Source organism: Amblyraja radiata, chromosome 6 (assembly GCF_010909765.2).
Source record: "Amblyraja radiata isolate CabotCenter1 chromosome 6, sAmbRad1.1.pri, whole genome shotgun sequence".
In the NCBI taxonomy this organism is placed as follows: Eukaryota; Metazoa; Chordata; class Chondrichthyes; order Rajiformes; family Rajidae; genus Amblyraja; species Amblyraja radiata.
In genome coordinates, this window is record NC_045961.1 from 89,599,601 (window position 1) to 89,619,832 (window position 20,232).

Consider the following 20,232-nt stretch of genomic DNA (forward strand, 5'->3'; position numbering starts at 1 on the left):
TGCAGTAACATCATTACCAGGACAGCACAGGTACAAGATGGCTCATCACCACCTTCTCAAGTGTGGTCAAGAGCCAGTGATGTCCAGATCCCGAAAATTCCAGATCGAGGAATGCGGCTTCTTAATTGGTCATCATGCCGTTTGCATTGTCCGTCTTGTCCTTATTCGGTGTACATTTTGGTTCCAATGTGAGCCATGATCCTGCCAGCGCACCATTTGTTTTCCTTGATCATATAATTGCGGTAATATATGTAGTCGCCAATGTCGAAATTTGGCTTGTTCGAATTCGTTGGCTGAGTGCGCGCCGTATACGCGTTACGGGCCGGGTTCAAAACAGATAGGGAAGAGGGCACTTGACGTCTGAGCATCATCTGCGCTGGAGTTCGACTGGTAGTGCAGTTTGGAATAGTTCGATATTGCTGTAAGAAATAGCGCAATGCCAATCGTTTCAATTTCTTTTCGATTCCTACAGCACGTTTCATGGCCTGCTTGAAAACGCCGACGAGCCGCTCTGCCTCACCATTTGAGGGCGGATGAAAAGGTGCTGATGTCAGATGCACGATTGAGTGTTGTTTGCACCAGTAACCGAACATTTGCGAGGCAAATTGGGGTCCATTGTCGCTTACGATTGTTAAGGGCAATCCCCAAATGCCGAACAAATCGTCGAGCGCAGAAGTGGCTGTTTCGGTGGTTGGATACTTATTCATTTGAATAACATGTGGCCATTTCAAATGGGCCTTAATTCGTACAATTCCAATTTGCGTCTTGTGCAACATTTTCAGAGTTAGTGATCGCAGTTCCGTCGGAATGATCACTCGTCCATCGTGAAGCAGAATGCCATCCTTTGAGGAGATTTCTGTTTGCGCATTCTGGAATGAGCGTAATTCCTTGTCCAGCTTAGGACTATTCTGCCACCCCTGAGTGACAAAATGTCGTACCTTTGACAAAATGGGGTCTGTGCTGGTGTAGTGGCGACTGTCCTTGCGGAGACGGGGAAATCGACATTGACCTGCGTGTTGAGCAAGTTCACGTCCGTCTCAATTTCCATAATTTCTTCTTCTTTATCGAATGTCAGGTCGGGTCCAATCGGTAGAGACAGTGCATTGCCATTGGCATGCTCGGCAGACTGTCGGTAAATGATGTGGTAATCATATCCCATCATGATCAGGGCCCAACGTTGTAGACGCTGCAACGTCATGACAGGCAAACTTTTCTCCGGACTGAAACTAGTCAGCAGCGGCTTGTGGTCGGTGATGAGCAGGAAATGTCGCCCACTCAAATATTGGTGGAACCTCCGGGCACCAAACACCATCGCCAGTGCTTCTTTCTCCACTTGGCTGTAGTTTTTCTCGGCTGTCGTCAGTGTTTGGGATGTGAACGCGATTGGTTCTTCCTTGCCGTTCGGCGCCGTTTGTGAGATCACAGCTCCAAGACCATACGGCAATGCATCGGCGGCCAGCGAGATTGGCTTCGATGGGTCATAGTGGATCAAACGCATCTTCTGGGCGAGCATCTCTAACCTGGTGAATGCATGGTCACACTCTTTGGACCAGTGCCATTCGACGTCATTTTCGCAGGTTGTTCAATGGTACGCACAAAGTCGAAAGTGCCGGTATGAACTTGCCATTGTAGTTAATCTTACCCTTAAAGCTTTCAAGCTGCTTCACATTTTTGGGTGTCGACAATTTCACAATGGCGTCCACTCTTTCTTCCGATGGCTTCAGACCACTATCCGAGATCACATGTCCGAGATATGTGACCTGTTGTCGGAAAAATGCGCACGTCCATGCGGAACTTCATGCCGTAGTTGTTCAGTGCCGTGAGGACTTGTTTTAGGTTTTGCAGGTGTTCTTCCTCTGTCCAGCCGGTGACAATTATGTCATCCAGGTAGGCGGCTACATACGGAATCCCGGCAACCAGATTGTCGACCAGTTTCTGGAAGATGGCCGGCGCCGGTCCAAACGACACAGAGTCTGCACCGACCAGCGATCCCCGGGATGGAAGATTGCAACCTTCACGTGGTCCGCCCTGTTTCGACTAATGCAATCAACTCGACGTGCACAAAACGGAAGATCAAATAGAACAAGTTGTCCAACAACTTTAGGCTGTGCATGCCGCACGAAAGAAGAAGAAGCGAACCCCGCACATTAATATTATCCAGGGCTGCCCGCATACTGTCTGCCCACAGGATAAACTATATACAAGACATACAAGGTACACAAAAATGCTGGAGAAACTCAGCGGGTGCAGCAGCATCTATGGAGCGAAGGAAATAGGCAACGTTTCAGGCCGAAACCCTTCTTCAGACTGATAGGTGGTGGCGGGGAGAAGGAAGGAAAAAGGAGAAGGAGGAGCCCGAGGGCTGAGGGATGGGAGGAGACAGCCCGAGGGCTGAGGAAAGGGAGGTGACAGCAAGGGCTAACAAAATTGGGAGAATTCAATGTTCATGCCCGCAGGATGCAGACTCCCCAAGCGGAATATGAGGTGCTGTTCCTCCAATTTCCGGCGTTGCTCACTCTGGCCATGGAGGAGACCCAGGACAGAGAGGTCGGATACGGAATGGGAGGGGGAAGTTGAAGTGCTGAGCCACCGGGAGGTCAGGTAGGTTCTTGCGGACCGAGCGGAGGTGTCCGGCGAAACGATCGCCCAGCCTCCGCTTAGTCTCACCGATGTAGATCAGCTGACATCTAGAGCAGCGGATGCAGTAGCTTAGGTTAGAGGAGGTGCAGGTGAACCCCTGTCGCACCTGGAACGACTGTTTGGGTCGTTACAAGACATACAACATCCTTTGTCCTGTGCAGCGCCACCTGCTGCACGGGAGGAGCAACGGGTCCTCCCACCCCACACAGTCCACCAGACATCACAATAAGGTCTGTCTAGACTCCCAGTCTGAAGAAGGGTCTCGACCCGAAACGTCACCCGTTCGTTCTCTCCCTCCCGCCGAGTTACTCCAGCATAACATTGGGAGTTTAGGTCAGGTGCAGCTCCCGATGGTGACAGGGAAAGTTGTCTTCTAATTAATCGATTGGGGTTGAGCCATCGGGCTTGATTGCATCGGCCGCTGGCTGGCGCCGGTTGCCTGACAACGGGGGAGGCCCGGGCGCCTCCGAGCGGGAGGGGGGGGAGAGGCAGGGGCGCCTGCTGGGGCCCGCATTGGCGTTTGACACGAAGACATTTTTTTTTTTGTGTTTGCTGTGTTGACGGAGCCGGAGCTGCCCGCCCCTCGGCCGCCGTCTTGAGTGAGGGAGCCGTCTCCACTGGTGGTCGCTGTTGTGCGGGCGGCTCGGTGTTTCATGCTCACCGCCTTCCCCCAGAACGGTGCTTGTTGTCCCTTTTCCTGCGAGTGGTGGTGGTGGTGGCGGAGTGACCGAGTGTGGGAAGCAGGAGGAGGAGGAGGAGGAGGAGGAGCGGGGGTGAAGAATCATGGCGGTGCTGGAGTGACGCCCCGCCAGCGCGGAGCCAGGGCGCGCTTACTCGCCTCTCTTCTCTCTCTCTCCCACTACCGCAGTTTCCTTCCTTCCTTCCTTCCTTCCTTCGCTCGCATCCCTCCGCCGCTTCTCGTCCACACTCTCAGCCCTGCTCCCTTCAGCGGCAGCGGCGGCGGCGGCGGCTTTCCCCATCCCTTCTCCTCGGCTTTTCTCCTCAGCCGCCGACGTCGGGATTTATGCTGCCCACCAGTTCTTCGACATGCAGCCTCCTCCGAGAAAGGTGAGTGAGCAATCCCGAACGAGACATCTTTATTCGCTGATGTGTGCAGAAATGTCGTATGCGGGGTAGAGGGGGAAGGGAGGGGGTATGGAGGAGGTGGGGGGGGGGGCATGTCCCCGGTGTTCAGAAGCACCTTCCGGATTTACAGCTTGAATTAAAGCAGGGAAGTGTTAATTACCTTGGTTGCGCGTGTGCTGGAGGGGTTAGGGATACCCTTTTTTTGTTAACACCATTTGTTGTCGGAACGTAAATATGGAAGATGTGAGCTCAGTTGAGTTTGAAAATCACGGTGGATGGTGAGAGATTTGCATGTGAAAGGAGGGGGTGTTATTGTTTTTCTGGAGGCAGAGCAGTGGGTTATTTTTTTCTGGGAAACCAAACATTTATTTTCGTACATCACACTCCATCCAGCTAAGTATCACGTATGCGTCGAAGTACAGTCCAAAATATGTACACATCTGCCCTTTAAAATCCTTGTAATTGGAGTGGGCGTTCAAAGAAAGGCGCTTTATGGTATATAAAACTACACTTTAAATCAGCGACTTTCTCGCAAAGTGAAAGGGTAGAATTTTTCAAAATTGTTTTCGAGACCAGCGGTGTGCGATAATGTCTGGTTAAAAATATTCTGTATTATTTACATAGTTTAGGACATTATATAACTACATTTATAAACGGTATAAGAGTTTTACGGACACTGGCTTGTGTTATGACATAACACAGCGAAGTTTAGTGCTATTTTATGTTTTACTATGTTATATTTTACTACTTTTGCAAGTTCTCACTAGGAATTTGGTGGGTTCAGTTGTAGCTTGATAGGTGCTTTTATTTGTACGGTTTGCTATCTCTGAAAGAAGTGTGTTCTTGTCAAAGGTAAAAGTCACTCAAGAACTGAAAAACATCCATGCTGAGCAAATGATTAAACTTCAGGCAAAGCATCAAGGGGAATGCGATTTATTGGAAGATTTGAGGTAAGATTTCCTAACACTTGCTTGCTGACTGAATAATAAAGATCATAAATGATCATAATCAACATTTTATTTTCTTAAATTGAATTTGCATATCTGATTTAAAAGCATACCAGGGTTTGCTTGCAATAACCTTGTGAATACTTACAGATGTTGTTGGATTTTCCAGCAATCTTCCTGGTTTTTCATTTGTGCCTTAAAATAATATTCAGCCATATGTAAACTATTACATCTTGTGATCTCTGTAACTTTCATCAAACTGTTTCCATTTTCCTAAAGACAAATAAGATGGATGGTACCTAATAAGATACCTGGTTTCAGCTATTGCGTATCCACATACATCTTGGGTAGAGAATTTCAAACATACGCAAACTGCTAAAAAGATTTCTTCTCATTTCCGTTGACTGTTTGACCTCTTGGTTGTGTGACCCATGGCTCTTAAGTAAAACACACAAATAGCACTATCAGATCTTTCCTATCGTGTCATGACCAGAATTGCACACAATACTTCAGATATGCTAAACCATTGTTTTTAAAAGTGACATCCGTGCTTTTATGATTTTTGCCATAAGACAAACAACCCATATTTACCTGGCATTTTCAGGAATCTAAGGGCGCACCCCAAAGTTACACTGGTCATCAGCACGCTGGCAATTGTTTTTCCATTTATTGTGTACATTTTCTACCCTGATTTGACTTTATGTACATCATTTTGCAATTGTCAAGCATTAAATTCCTTTTGCCATTGCTTTGTCCAACTTTCCACCTGACCAATATCATGCTGTAGCCTACCTAACAATGCTTTTCACTATCTATACCACAGATTTTGTGCAGACTTACTGATCATATCTCTTGCATTAGTATCCAAGTTGTTAATGTATTGAGTTGACGTAATCTCTTGACTTGGTTCTTGTCTATTTCATAAACATCAAGAATCCCAAAATTGATTCTTGTTACATCACTGATCACAGATTTCCAGTTAGAAAACCAAAGCTCCTCCACTGCTGCCTTTGACACCTATGACACAGCCAATTTTGAATCCAATTTTCCAGCCTGCCTTGGACCCCATAGATTTTAAACTTTTGTATCAGCCTACCATGCTGAATCGTAACACCCTAGACAAGGGAAATAACATTGCTACATCCTTTTATTGACTTCCCAACTTCTGTCTCGGGATAGGTTAGTGACTTGTGTCCATTATTAGCTCAAAAATTTCCATAGCTAACTGGACTACATGTCTCGCCCTGCTCCTGTGGGGAGGACTCCATTCTATTCTCTCAATTTCTCTAGCTCTGTCATATATATGTTCTGATATTAAGATTTGAAAGCTTTTGCATTTGAGTTGTCCTCCTGCACATGTGGCGTGACACCCTCGCATCAAGTCGTCAAGTTTATTCGTCACATACACATACGAGATGTGCAGTGAAATGAAAAGTGGCAATGCTCGCGGACGTTGTGCAAAAAGACAAACAACCAAACAAACTACAAACAGAATGTAACAGAATCACATATTCTTTTCCATATTAAATATTGTGGGCGGAAGGAAAAAGGGAAAAAACAGCAATTAAAAAAAAAAAAGCAGTAGAGTGGTACAGTAAAGTTAGTCCCTGGTGAAATAGGAGTTTACAGTCTGAATGGCCTCTGGGAAGAAACTCCTTCTCAACCTCTCCGTTCTCACAGCATGGCAACGGAGGTGTTTGTCTGACCGTAGCAGCTGGAACAGTCCGTTGCAGGGGTGGAAGGGGTCTCCCATGATTTTATTGGCTCGGGAGTTGCACCTCCTGATGTATAGCTCCTGCAGGGGGGGGCGAGTGAAGTTCCCATAGTGCGTTCGGCCGAACGCACTACTCTCTGCAGAGCCTTCTTGTACTGGGCAGAGCAATTCCCAAACCAGATTGTAATATTTCCGGACAAGATGCTTTCCACAGGCGCTGAGTAGAAGCGCTGGAGGATCCTCGGAGACACTCTGAATTTCCTCAATTGCCTGAGGTGGTAAAGGCGCTGCCTTGCCTTACTCACGAGTGCTGCGGCGTGCGATGTCCATGTCATATCCTCAGAGATGTGGACTCCCAGGTATTTAAAGCAGCTCACCCTATCACAGTATCCCCATTTATCCTCAATGGTGTGTATGTCCTCGGATGATGTGCCCTCCTAAAGTCCACGATCAGCTCCTTAGTTTTTTTGATGTTCAAGAGGAGGCTGGTGTCCTGACACCAGAGTGCCAGATCAGCCACCTCCTCCCAATAGGCCTTCTCATCGTTGTCTGAGATCAGGCCCATCACCACAGTGTCATCAGCAAACTTGATTATCGAGTTGGAGCTGAACCTACATTGTTCCTACATTAAAATCTAAGATTATTTTGTTGTTTTTATTGCTTTATGCTTTGGTGAGTGAGCGAGATCTTGCTTGTCCATGGTCGGTGTCGGGTCCGGGTCTGTTGAGTTGCTGCTGGGCCATCCCCGTCCCCTCCTGGGTGTCTCGTCCCTGTCCTTGGGGGCGACCGGAGGTGTCGGGCCGGGTTTGCAGCCGGTGCGGGGAGAAGGCTGAATTGCTGCAGCACTTTGTGTGTATGGCTGGTGCTCAGCTTTCGCCAACGCCGGGGGGATTGGTCGCCAGCGGTCCCCGGCCCGTTAGGGAGCGGGGTTGGGCAGGAGTTAGTGCTTCTTCTCCACGCTGGCTGAGGGCCTGGGGCCACTGGTGTCGTCGGTCCGGGGCTGTCGAATGGCCCGGTGGGAGTTGAGCTGGGGTTGCCGCTTCTTCTCCACGCTGGCTGTGACCGACGACACCAGCCAACCCCCCCCCCCCCCCCCCCCCCCCCCCCCCCCCCCCGGTGCCGGCGAAAGCAGAGCACCAGCCATACTACAATGCGCTGCAGCAACTCAGCCTCCTCCCTGCGCTGGCTGCAAGCCCTGCCCAGCACCTGTGGCCGCCCCCGGACAGGGACGAGACACGCGGGAGGGGACGGGGACAGCCCAGCAGCAACTCAACAGAACCGGACCCGACACCGACCACGGACGAGACGATCTCGCTTGCTCACCAAAGCATAAAGCAATAAAAATAACAAAATAATCTTAGCTTATAACAAAGGAACAATAAATACATCTATTTCACAGTTTAAAAGCAGTATTTTCTTACCTAGAAAAATCAAAGCTAGAAAAAACGGAAGAAATGAAGGTTCACTGTTTTCCAGCAATGTTATGCATAGTGACCTTTGACCTGGGCATGCGCAGTCGGAATACTGAACTCGCTTATTATTAATTAATCCTGTCACATTACACATTTCCAGATCTAAATAGCCAGCTCTCTGAATTTTAAATGTATTGCTATCAAATAAGATATTGCACATTTCTGCTATGAACACATTTGCAGTTAACTTTTTCCAATTTGATTCTTCAATTTATATGATTATTAAAATTGCTTGATTGTTTCAGTAGCTTTCTTACCAGCCCACATTATTTCTAATTTATACCATCTTACAGTATACCTAATGTTAAGGGGGCCAAAATATTACCACAACCAGAGGTTTCTATCATGTCTCCAAACTGATTCCACATTTTGGGCTTCTGAGCTAATTCCATTTCTCATCTTGAAATATTGGTCTTGCCCCATCTGCATTTCCTTTTAGCTTATCTTTACAAAATATCAAGTACCCTTGAATATGTTAACAATATAACTATTTCCTTTCTGATTTTGCCATCAGGTGCTCATAGCTCTTCCAAACGAGATTAACCCATCTCCAGTAGCATGAGGAAAATTGCTCCCCATCCTCCTCCATACAAATATTTGTTTCCATTCCTGTTGAGGTGCAACCTGGTGACTTGTTGAGGTCCTCCATTACCCATAAATAGTGCTCCCACCTGTGCTGTTTATTCACTTGCATTCATCTGCTCTATTTCCTGTTTTGTAATTCTCTGCCGCTAAGACTCATAATGCTATGTTCGCAATTCTTATTGCACTACGCCATGGAATAATTGTCCTTTCCAATGTCCAAGAGAGCAAAATCTATCTCTGAGACTGCCAGATGGTACCCTTTCCATCCCTATCAACATGCACTAATGCTGCAGCATGATCACCTCTAAATATGCTGCTGCTGTTCAAGCTTTTGCACTTGTAGATGCTCCCTGTGCATGTAGTTGTGTAGGTTACTAACAGTGTCCATGACTTTGTGGCAGGTTCCATGTGACCAAACTCTTGAAATTCCTTAATTTAATATTAAATATAAATATAAAGCAGAAATTTGGCAGTAGAAAATACTCCCCAGGTTCTTGCAATCGGTTGCCTACCTTCTAGCAATCAGTGAGGTACATTGCAGGTTTAAATTATGATTTAATGGTCTTAGTTTTCTTAATTGGTTAATATATTTTAATAGGTTTGAACGTCTCTGTTCTGAAGCATTAAACAAATTTGACGGGTTTGACAGTGTAGCTGGCTGCCGGGCTTTTTCTGACCCACCCATGCGATCACTTATGTTGCTCAAGTCCTTGCTCCACCAATAGTATTGGCTTGATTCAAGAACAATAGGAAAAATGTGAACAAAAATAGTGAGCGCTGGTTACCGAACCCACTGAGGGGGAAAACCCCTGGTGGTTGTTGTTGATTTTATGCTTAAAAATTTAGTATATTCATGATTCTAGACCATGTTTAAATATGTGGGAAAGGAATAACATGCATTTGATGGATTTGTTAACCCAAACTGTAAATCATTTTTATTATGAGCCCGTTTTTTGGTGTGTACAATGGCATCGTGTTTCTTCCCATGTCTTGTCTCGTTACATCACTTAACATTATATTTGTTTCATATGTGCACTAGTGCTTTTGTATTTGAATGCACATTATTTTTAATGTAATGTTTGACAATGCCTCATTTCACTTTAGAGAACAAGCTTTTGTTTAGTGATGAAGAGGTAGGATGAGAATTAAACAAAATCCTCTTTACAAACGTGAACATTTCTACAGCAGCCAATGGAGATTTTGGGTAAACACTGGGTGCATTTTTTGGATATACATTGATATTTAGATAATTTTTGAAATGGAAATATTTAAAATGTTCAATTACTATCCATTGCCCCTTCATCCTTGGTCATAATAAGGACAATAGTAGATTTTCAGTTACTAAGTAAAATAAGAAAAATATTGGCTGATTTTATTTTTCAGTCACCGTATGGAAATGCATATCTATACTAATCTCATTTTTCAGCTATTGAGCCGTCTCAGTCCTGGCAATTATAGTTTCCACCAATCTTAATCACCAATCTCAAACAATGAGTTCCAGATTTCAACCATATTCTGGGTGAAAAAATTATTTCTCAGATTCCCCCCTGAAACCTCCATTCACCCTAAATCTATTGCTTGGGAAAAGTTGATACACAAAATGCTGCGGAAGCTGGAATTTGGAGCAAAAATCAAACTGCTGGAGGAACTCACCTTTTTAGTTATTCCAGTGTTTTGTGTTTTGGTGGGGAAAAGTTTAAATTGCAGTGGGCTCCAAAATTGATAGATTGGCAGTGAGGAAGGTGCCAAAGGATATGGCAGGATATGGATCGGTTACAAATGTGGCCAGAGAAAAAGGAGATGGTGTTTAATCTGAGCAAGTGTGAAGTGTTGCTCTATTGGAGGTCAAACGTAATAGAAGATTAAGACCATTAACAACATTGGTAAGACCCTTAACAACATTGATGTATAGTGGGATTGATTGAAAGATACAGCATGGAAACAGGCCCCTCAACCCACTGAATCCTCACCACCTGCTTACACAGGTTCTATGTTATCCCAATTTCTCATTCACTCTCCACACAATTTTACAGAGGCCAAGTAACATAAAAATCTTCGAGATACAGGTGGACACCAGAGTACTGGGAGGGAACCCACGCGGTCACAAGGAGAATGTGCAAACTCCGCAACGACTGCATCCGAGGGCAGAATCGAATAGGATTTCTGATGTTGTGAGGCAGCAGTTCAATCAGCTGTGCCACAGTGCCTTCTGCAGTTCTAGTCTATTGTCGAAGAGCATTGGGAAGGGGGGAGGGGGGGGGAGGGGGAGCATGTGAAGGGTTGCTACTGATGTTAATTGGACATTTAAAAGCAGTCTCAGCATATATCCGGGCTAAGATTTCATCTCTTAATAAGTCTTTAGATTTTAAATATATTATGTTGGAATCCACAATACAGGCAGTCCCTGGGCAATTTTCTGTAGTAATCCACATTGTATTGCTCTACATTGACTTGCTTGAAATTAATTTCATTAAATATTCACCTTAACACTGTCTCTAAATAACTATTGAAATACATGCTGTATCCAGCCATTAATGAATACCACAAAATATTTTATTATTATTGCTATCTTGAAAAATGCTTTATAAATATATGGGGGAATTTACATATATCTATTGGATTTCCATTAGTCAGCTTATCAGTAACCCTGGAAACACCTGTACAGTGAATTTATTAAGGTTTTCTGGAGGTTACAACACATTTACTGAAGGTGAGGACAGAATGTGGGTCTTCATATTCATCCCAAGTGCATGAAAATCTGAAACACATGTCAGCATTGTGCCTTTGATCTTGCACTGCCATTCATTAGTATCAGATCTCATCTTATATTTATCTACTTTCTTGCTTGGTCTCAATATATATAAATTCCATTTGCTGTCTAAAGAATTGTCATGAATCAGGTGTTTTATTGTCACATGCACTGAAACTAAAAAATGAAATTCTTACTTGTAGCATCACAACAGGTTTGTGTAAACAGTATTCAATATATAATATAATAAACAAACAAAGTTCAATAACTAAAATAAAACAATGTAGTGCACAAAACCAACAAAACAAAAAGGCTGAAGTCCTTAGTGCAACCAATGCAGTTTGGCGTTTAGTTGTAGTTTATAGTGTTCAGTAACCTAATAGTTTTTGGGAAGAAGCTGTTCCTGAACCTGGATGTAATTATTTTCAGACTCTTGTACCTTCTTCCCAATGGCAGGAGTGAAATTAGAGTGTGGCCAGGTGTGGGTTCTTGATGATGCTGGCTGCCTTTCTCGGGCATCGACTCCTGTAGATCCTTTCGAAGGTGGGTAGGTCAGTACCCGTGATGGACTATTCACTACATTTTGTAATCTCCTTCATTCCTGGGCGTTTGAATTACTGAACCAGGTAGTGATACAACCGGTCATTATGTTCTTTATCATACACCTGTGGAAGTTCAAGATAGTATTCATCGACGTAACAAATCTCCTCAATCTTCCAAAGAAGTAGAGGGATTGATGGGCTTTCTTTGTGATTGTATCAATGCGCTGAGTCCAGGACAAATCTTCGAAGACATGCAAGCCCAGGAACTTGAAGTTGTTGACTCTCTCTACCACTGACCCGTTAATGAAGACAGGTTTGTGAATCCATGCGTTCCTTTTTAGACAACAACCTCTACTTTGAATATACTCAATGACCAAGGATCCCCAGTTGTCTGGGAGATATAACTCAGATGATTTGCATCACCAAGATCTATGACATTTCTGTGCATCTCTATTTTAAATCAACAATCCCATATTCTGTGATCGTGTACCTATTTCAGTGGTATCATGTAGAAGAAATAACTTCTTGGCATCTACCCTGTCAAACTTTTCAGACTATTGTAGCATTCAGTTTTTATCTCCACTGAGTACTGACAGTCTTGGTTGAATTCTGTTTCTTATCCGAAAAAGAACAGTACAGGAACAGGGCCGTTCGGCCCCAATGTCTGTGCCAAACATGACGCCAAATTGAAGGACTCCAATCTGTCCGAACATGATCCACATTCTTGTGTCTATCTAAACCCTCTTAAACACTATCACATTTGCTTTCACTACTATCCCTTGCAGTGCATTCCAGGCACCAACAACTCTGTTTTAAAAAATAAAAAAATAAAAAACTTGCCCTGCATATCTCTGTGAAACTATTCCCTTTAAACCAAAGATTAATGGACCTTTGGACCATCGGGAAAAATACCATCCACCTTGTATCTTATCTCTCATAATTGTATAAACATATATCAGATCTCCCCTTTGCTCTCTGATACTTCACTAATCAACTTTTTCCAACCTCTCCTTAATACCCTCTAATCCAGGCAGTTGTCTTTTTTTTAAAGATACACAGTGCTGTGGTAACTCAGTGGATCTGGCAGCTCTGTAAAATACTGATAGGTGATGTTTAGTTTTGGGACCGTTTTTAAGTCCTGACCGGAAACATCACCTATCCATGTTCACCAGAGATGCTACCTGACCCGCTGATTTGCTCCAGCACTAAGTCTTTTTTTTTGTAAGCAAGCATCTGCAGTTCCTTGTATATCCAGCATCCTAATCTTTTAATCCCTCTCCATATCTTTTCTTAAATGAGGCCAACAATACAGGTCCACCACTGATTTTTCCGGCAACTGGTGGTTATGAGAGGGCGCTCAAAATTCCCCCACCCCCCCGAAACATTGGTAAGGTGGCCGATTTCAACCTCGTCGTGACTTCTGCGCCAATCTACAAGTCAAATTTGCCCGCTGTGGCTGGAACTGACAGATCTGTTCCCACAGCAGAGTTGGCGGGCCGGTATCACTGCGGCATAGGCAGACTGTTCCTGTACCATTGGACTCCTTTCAGAGAACGTGATCCCTGTTGGTCCGGAAAACGTATAACCCAGGAAGGCACTGGAACCAAAGGTGCCAGAAAATCAGTGGTGGATGTGTACGCTAAATGCAGCCTAACCCCAAGTACACAATTGTGCATTATGCAGGTATTCTAGAATGAAAATAGATTTGTAGAACCTGGAAAAAAAACACTACTGCTGTCAGCAGTTTCTTTGTATTTCCATTGTTTAATGTCTCTCCATTATTTCCATTGAACCATTATCTGTGCCTGACTTTGCAAATTCAGTTTCTGGCAAACTGAACAAAATCCTAGTGAGTGTTTTCCTTCCTTCCTTGTCAAAAATGCCTGTTCAGCGATTAATCATTGCTGGTGAGAAGTTCTGCACATAGATTTCAACTCTGATCCATATGCTTGCTATTATTGCCAGTCATTCTGTTGTCTGTTTCAGAGGATGTTTATTTTGTATGTTAAAAGATGCACACTTAAAAGGATTGCTTCATTTTCTGTGGAAGAACACTAGCATGTTTCTGGAATCAAGATTGGTGTTTGAAAACTAATTTATAGGCAAAGCAGTTGTTTAATTATTTCTAAATCATTCATTGTTGCAGTTCAGTTGTGCACATGCTGGGTCAGGATACATATTCTGGATGAATGTTCTCTGGGCATAGCTTTAAGGTGAGAGCAAAGTTTAAAGGAGAAGTGTGGGTCAATTTTGTTTACACAGAGTTGTGGGTGCCAGAATACACAGCCAAGGGTGGTGGTAGAGGCAGATATGATAGTGGCATTTAAGAGGCTTTTAGATAGGCATGTGGACATGCAAGAAATGGAGAGGTATGGATCACATGCCGGCAGATGAGGTTAATTTAACGGTATCATATTTGGCACAGACTGTGCTCTACTGTTCTATGTTTTTACAAATTCACCAATCTAGTCGTTAACTCTTGTGGAAGAAAACACTGCAGATGCTGGTTTAAATCGAAGGTAATGCTGGAGTAACTCAGGCAGCATCTCTGGAGAGAAGGAATGGGTGATGTTTCGGGTTTGAAGAAGAGTCTCGACCCGAAACGTTACCCATTCCTCTCCAGCATCTTGTGTCTACCTTTAAAGTCATTAAATCTTCACCCTTTCCAAATGCATTTGGATGTGTATTTGCCCTGATGTGTATTTTCAGCATTTGCTTTTTAACATAGAAACATAGAAACATAGAAACATAGAAAGTAGGTGCGAGAGTAGACCACCAGGTCCGTCGAGCCCGCACCGCCATTCGCTCATGGCTGAACACTAAACAGACACACTTACCCACAAACAGTAGACACAAGACACAGAACACAAGACACTACCCTCCCCTTTATACCGCTATCACCCCTCTCCACCCCAAGAACCTCGCGATCTCCTGGGGGAGGCAAAAAACCGGATAAAAACCCAGGTCCAATTCGGGGAAAAAATCCGGGAAATTCCTCTCCGACCCCAATCCAGGCGATCGACACTTGTCCAGGAGATCACTCAGGTCTTACTATACTAACCATACCTAGGTCCATATCCCTGCCCTCTCCCCGTAGCCCCTTATCCCCTTGGCAGCTAAAAAACCATCTATTTTAGTCTTAAATATATTTAAAGTTTCTGCTTCCACTGCTCCCTGGGGCAGTGAATTCCATAAATTAACCACCCTCTGGGTGAAGAAGTTCTTCCTCATCTCAGTTTTAAAAGAGCCCCCCCTTATTCTGCAACTATGTCCCCTAGTTCTAGTTTCCCCGATCATTGGGAACATCCTCGGTGCATCCACCCGATCAAGGCCCCTACGATCTTATATGTTTCAATGAGATCGCCTCTCATTCTTCTAAACTCCAAAGAGTAGAGTTCCAGCCTACTTAACCTTTCCTCATATGTCAATCCCCTCATTGCAGGAATTAATCTTGTAAACCTTCGCTGCACTGCCTCCAGGGCTAGTACATCCTTTCTTAAGCTAGTACATCCTTTCTTTTATTTGTCATGTTTGCCCCACCATTTTTTTGCTTTGCAGGTTTTTCGGTAGTGTTCATAAAACTTACTTATGGCGATAGTTTACAGGGAGTGTTGAAAAATAGGAGGGAGTGGCTAAGCTATTATGTTTGGTTGGGTTTAATTATTGTCACGTATACAGAGATACAATGAAATGCTTGTTCTGCATGCTCTCCAGTCAAATCATGCTACAATAGATCCTCTTCTGGAACAGCACACAGAGAGTTGTCACATTCTGCCATCTTGCAAAGTCAAAAAGTCTAAGTGGATGTGCAATTTGTTAATTCCCGCTTTAAGGCCCGGAGTCCGGTTGGTATCGGATTGATGTGGTCGGTGCGTCCCAGCGTGATCCCATCAGCTCTTTCCGTGCAGGCTGTGCTCAATTCACCCGGCTGCTGTAGGGCCTAGAGCAGATCATAACTCGGCGTAAGTGGCAAATATTTTCTGCCACTGGTCTCTCTAATTTTCCAAATCTGGTTGTTGACCACCATCCGTATTTCCATTAACAGAGGCTTTAATAAAGATTTAATGCTGTAGCATTGTCAAAAGATATGTTGCAGGAGTTAAAAAAAAAAATCTGCTATTTAATGTTGCAGAAACATTGAACATGCACTTGCCCTGCTTTCACAGGATGCTGGGAATTTCAAGAATGACTATTTCTGAACTTTGAAATTGAAAGCATCACAAGTCAACTGATATGCCCTAAAGTAGTATGGGCAGTGTAACAACAGGTGGTTATGATTGTCAAAGTTATGACCTCAGTGGGCTGTCAGGAAGAGCCCAATGGAGTATGGTTGCTTTGTTAATAGTTTCAGGAAAATAAATCGACAGGATCCTCAAAGCAAGCTGCACCCCGCATTCCTTTTCTGATTTATTTTTTCTACCACGTTTTCCGCAGTGGCCCAAATTGTATTATTACATGTTGCACCTTATTTACTCAGTAATGTGCTCTTTCTAGGAGGCTAGCAATTTCTTAAAAAGAGACCAAGAGCATGCTGAAACAATATTAAATTAATTTCACAATTTAAAAATACCAAATGATTTGAGATATAATAATAATTATTTATTTTTAGTAATATATTTCAGATTGGTTCACAGACTTGGTCTAAAAATTATTTTCCCTTTGGTATCATTAATGATCCTAATTTGAAATATAAAGCACCAGTATTCAAGATAATTAAAAAGGTTTACCCATCACAAATAAATAAAGGAGCTGCCTCAAACATAAGCCTCAAATGAACGTAGGTTCTGCCCCACCATTCCTCGATTGCACATGTTTAGCTTGTTGCAGGCCACAGTATAAGCATAGAAGCCAGTTATTAGTATGGATATTGAATACAAGGCAGAAATTACACGAGGTTCATTGTTCCAATATATAATTATAGCTTGGTTCATCCCAGTGTGTTGAATTGTTAGTGTATGAATACAACCCTGCCTCTAGTTTTATTGCATTTAAAATAAATTCCATTGAACATTTCATCGTGTAGGTAACTTTAATTGAACAATTCTTGCCCGATTAGAAGAACCCTAAATAAAGATGTCACCAGTGGAATCTAAGTTATTTCTTCAATAGATATTGATTATGGATCAGAAGTTTGTGGAATGATTGGCATTTGGAAAATGCGCTTGAGTCAAAGGTTGAGAACATTAAAGAATATTTCAATGTGGAAATTATTTTGAATTCTCATGCCTAAATAATCCCCAACTGCTGTTTATTTTATAAGCTTATTATTGAATATATCTACTCATTCTTTAAAACAAAATCCATTTAGGGCAGAAAGCATTTCATTGTATGGATAAATGTTGCTATCCTCTGTGTAGTGGAGCACAAGGATCTACCAGCTGCTGGTACAAAGAAGATCTGGAACGCATGGTAGCAGGTGAAGTTAGAAGTACTAAAGATTGCACTGCCATATTGTAATTCAACATTGCAGCAAGGAGCCAGAGATGTAGTGTGCCAGGAAGTGTGAGTTCAGCTTGGGAACCTTTGTCCTTCCACTTGGCTCATGAACTTTTGCCTGATTTCAAGAGGCAAGACTGTTAAATTGTCATTTGTGCCAACAATAGAATAGAATTCTTACATCCTGCAGTTTTTCAAGCAAGTAAATTCAATGCACACTGATTAAAATATTATTTTACACTCATCAATTATACATTAAACACATAACACGAGGTAGCCATAGCAATGCAAACCCCAAAGTCTGTAGTGTAATCAGATATGCAGTCCATCGTTACTGAGGTTAGTGTTGTGTAGCGTTCCAGAGCCTAATGGTTGCTGGGAAGAAGCTAGTCTTGAACCTGATTGCCATGTTTTTTAGGCTCCTGTTCCACCTTCCCGGTGGTAGGAACATGGCCAGAGTGGTTTGAGTCTTTGATATTGGCTGCGTTCTTGAGGCAGAGCCTGCTATAGATCCCTTTGATGGTGGGAAGGTCAGTACCTGTGCCACACTCTGGTGCCATTTTCGTTTTTTTGTTTAGTTGCTTCTGTAGACTTCATGCAATTACAGCACAGGACGTTTGCCCTAGAATGCTGTTTGGTCACTGTGAAGTTCAAGCTAATAGAATTTTAATTTTTTTTCCTGGATTCTTCTGGGTATTCTGTGGATTCTAATATTGGTTTAAATTGGGCATTTGCTTCTGAATCCACAAAGCTGTAGGTTTAAGTTCCACTCCAGAGATTTTGAGCATGAATATCTAGGATGATACCTCAGACCTGCACTGTTAGAGGGAGGAGACTAGGAGGTTGCAGAGTTAAAGAGAAGAAACTCTTCATAGTATGGTCCTATGAAAATATATCATCTTGGATATATATCTAATTCAAAAATATAACTGCAGTAATAGTAATAGTAACAGTTGCCCAGTGATGTTTCAGAACAAAGACAAAGTCTGTTATTAATTGCCCCTCAGCTTCCTATTAAACATCCCCCCTCTCGCTGTAAACCTATGTCCTTTAATTCTTGATTCCCAACCTTCGGCAAATGGCTTTGTGCATTAACCCTATCACTGCCCCTGATGATTTTATATGCCTCAAAGATCTGCCTTCAGTTTCCTGTGCCAGGAATAAAGTCTTAGCCTGCCCAATTGCTCCCATAGCTTAGATGCTCAAGTCCTGGCAGTATCATTGTAAATCTCCTTTGCTCTCTTTCTAGCTTAATGGCATTTTTCTTATAGCAGTGTAGCCAAAATGAAGACAATAGTCAAAGTGTGGTCTCGCCAAAGCCTTGTATAACATTATCCAACTTCTATGTAGACACAAGGAACTGCAGATGCTGGTTTATCATAAAAGACATATTGCTGGAGTAACTCAGCGGATCGGCATCAATGGAGACCGTAGATAAGTGATGTTTCGGCTTGGGACCCTTCTTCAGACTTGACATTTTGGGTTGGGATCTACTTTGAAGAAGGGTCCCAACCCAAAACGTTCTCTATCCATGTTCTCCAGAGATGCTGCCTGACCCACTGAATTACTCCAATACTTTCTTTTTTGTCCCAATCTTTATACTTAATTAGGTAGACAGAAAGTGCTGGAATAACTCAGCATGGACAGAAAGTGCTGGGGCAACTCAGCGGGTCAGGCAGCATCTCTAGAGAAAAAGGATGGGTGACGTTTGGGTCGGGATCCTTCTTCAGACAACTAAATTCCCTGAATGATGAAAGCCAGTGTACCGAAAGCCACCTTCACTACACTATCTCCTTATGACATCATTTTCAAGGAACTATGTGCCAGTATTCCTCGATCCTTCTATTCTAACACATTCCTTCGGACTCTTCCATTCACTGTGAAGGTCCTGGTGTGATTTGAATTTCCAAAATGCAACAACTCACACATCTGAATTAAACTTAATTTGCCATTCCTTAGCTCACTTGCCCAGCTGAACAAGATCTTGTTATAATTCTGGATAGCCATCTTTGCTGACCACTATACCACCTATTCTAGAATCAGTCTGCATTTTCATGTCTAATCTTAGAAATTTTGAATCTTCAATTTAAATAGCATTATTGTTTATTCGTCTTATTTTGATAATCTGGACTTTCCTTAAGGTTAAACGCAGAAATCTACAAGCACTTGCCAATTTGCAGAAATATTGGTCAATGGCTAACTTCAAAATAACAACAGATTATGAGGACAGTATTATATACACAATAAACATTTGAAGATGACCATCACAGACCCTTGCTAGCCAACTTAATGCATAGCCAATGTATCTCCATTGTAAAGAAGATGAATATCTAAAATAAAAGTTTATAATTTATATTTATCACGTTAAACAGTTTATCCAGCCCGAGTGCATGCAAGGGATTTTCATTTGTGGAGGGAGGGATAACATAATTTACTATGACATTGTTAAACTGACATGTTCAAATGTCATAGTGGTATGTCATACCTTAAATATCCTAGAAATCATTAATCCAATAGTTATGAAATAGGTTTGGGGAAACTAATGAATATCAACAGATGTATTTTCTATGGATTGGATTAGAGAATAGGTTGAGTCCATTTTAATAGGGTTTTTTTCCTGCATTTGTTATGCTATCATTTTCTGGCAGGTGTTCTTTTTCTCAGTACTGGTGTTGGTGATGATGTTGGGCATCTAAAATCAAATAATGCTAGCAGACTAAAGTATACTGTCCTGACCTGTCATAAGATTTGAGTGGTCCAAGAAAGATTTCAATTGCTAAGTGCATGACATCTTGTTGGGTTGAGGACGTTCTGATGAACTGTGGTTTGCAGGTTTGTCAACATTTGTAGGATTCTTTTTCCTTTGGGTAATATTAGTTTCAAGTGAATTTTCAACCACCTTTTGAAGTCAATTCCACATTGAAGGCACTCCCAAAGAAGCTTCCCCTGAATTCCTTATTAGATTTATTTGTTAAGATTTTTTATTTCTTCCATGCTGAATGTGTCATGAATTTTTACCCGTGTTCCAGTAGCATGCCTATTATTGAAAAAGCTGATTTTA

General features: G+C 42.8%; 1 protein-coding gene across 5 annotated transcripts in view; it reads left to right on the forward strand.

The window, feature by feature from the left end:
* Positions 1-2,868: 2,868 nt before the first annotated feature.
* Positions 2,869-20,232, forward strand: part of fchsd2 (FCH and double SH3 domains 2) — a 207,713-nt gene continuing 190,349 nt past the window's right edge. For 2 of the 5 annotated variants that reach the window (XM_033023164.1, XM_033023167.1), the window contains exons 1-2: positions 2,872-3,708; positions 4,579-4,676. In XM_033023164.1, coding sequence (XP_032879055.1) covers positions 3,688-3,708; positions 4,579-4,676 — 119 coding nt within the window. In that variant the 5' untranslated portion in view covers positions 2,872-3,687. Of the gene's footprint in view, positions 3,709-4,578; positions 4,677-20,232 lie in introns of all 5 variants that reach the window. The other 3 variants (XM_033023168.1, XM_033023165.1, XM_033023166.1) reach the window with 3 other exon arrangements.